Here is a 1,101-nt window from a genome sequence, read left to right as displayed (position 1 = left end):
GGGGGGGTCACATGTGGGTGTATATATGACACGGGGGGTCACATGTGGGTGTATATATGACACGGGGGGTCACATGTGGGTGTATATATGACACGGGGGGTCACATGTGGGTGTATATATGACACGGGGGGTCACATGTGGGTGTATATATGACACGGGGGGTCACATGTGGGTGTATATATGACACGGGGGGTCACATGTGGGTGTATATATGACAGGGGGGGTCACATGTGGGTGTATATATGACACGGGGGGGTCACATGTGGGTGTATATATTACACGGGGGGTCACATGTGGGTGTATATATGACATGGGGGGTCACATGTGGGTGTATATATGACATTGGGACACACGGGTGTGGTGGGATATAAGACACGTGGGGGACACGGATGTGGCGGTACCTGGAACAGCAGATCCACGTGACGGTGAAGACACAGGACAGGGCAGAGATGGCGCACCCGGCGAAGGTGATGGCGGTCAGGGACACGAGGTGGATCTCGGATATCACGTGACTGGAGACTTGCTGCCACGGATGAGAAGATCGGAAAACACATTTACATGAGTTGGGAAATAATAATGACACGTATGTAATAATAAGCCACGTGACGTGTCCGGGTTCCTCCGCTCACCATCAGCACAGCGAAGTAGGTGAGGTGGTCACAGCGACACTCGGTCCAACACTCGGCGGCCACGGTCCTGCACCCGGCCGTACTCCACTCCGCCGCCGTCTCTGCAGGAGACATACAACAGGCTCACACGTGTCATAGTGACCCCCCCCCCTCATCTCATCATCACTGACATGGGCCACGCTGGCATATAACTGGCCCCTCCCCCCAGGACCTTACCCTCCATTACACGGCTTGTGGGGGCCGGCCACTGACAAACATTACAATACACGGGTGATGGGGCATGTTCCACGTCCTCCACCAATACCCAGAATGCCTCTGGTCAGGCAGCATGGAGGGTATATGTGATACGTAGAGACAGAACATGTATGAGCGAAACACGGACAGCCCACTTACCGTCCCAGAACACGCAGATCGGAGACACGGAGTCCTGAGGAAACACAAGAGACACGTTACCATTCTGACCACAAATAAC

At 54.4% G+C, this 1,101-nt stretch overlaps 1 protein-coding gene across 1 annotated transcript in view; it reads right to left on the bottom strand.

Annotated features, from left to right (window-relative positions):
- Positions 1-1,101, bottom strand: part of LOC108803963 (adhesion G-protein coupled receptor G1-like) — a gene marked incomplete at its 3' end in the record, with an annotated part of 12,377 nt that overhangs the window by 4,435 nt on the left and 6,841 nt on the right. Inside the window, exons 4-6 of the mRNA XM_018575742.1 lie at positions 1,023-1,056; positions 630-730; positions 402-523 (exon numbers count right to left, since the gene is read on the bottom strand). Coding sequence (XP_018431244.1) covers positions 402-523; positions 630-730; positions 1,023-1,056 — 257 coding nt within the window. The remainder of the gene's footprint in view (positions 1-401; positions 524-629; positions 731-1,022; positions 1,057-1,101) is intronic.

Source organism: Nanorana parkeri, unplaced genomic scaffold, assembly GCF_000935625.1.
Source record: "Nanorana parkeri isolate BGI_ZX_2015 unplaced genomic scaffold, ASM93562v1 scaffold4588, whole genome shotgun sequence".
Taxonomy (NCBI): Eukaryota; Metazoa; Chordata; class Amphibia; order Anura; family Dicroglossidae; genus Nanorana; species Nanorana parkeri.
The sequence above is the reverse complement of the archived record's forward strand: the minus strand, read 5'-3'. Positions and strand labels throughout refer to the sequence as shown.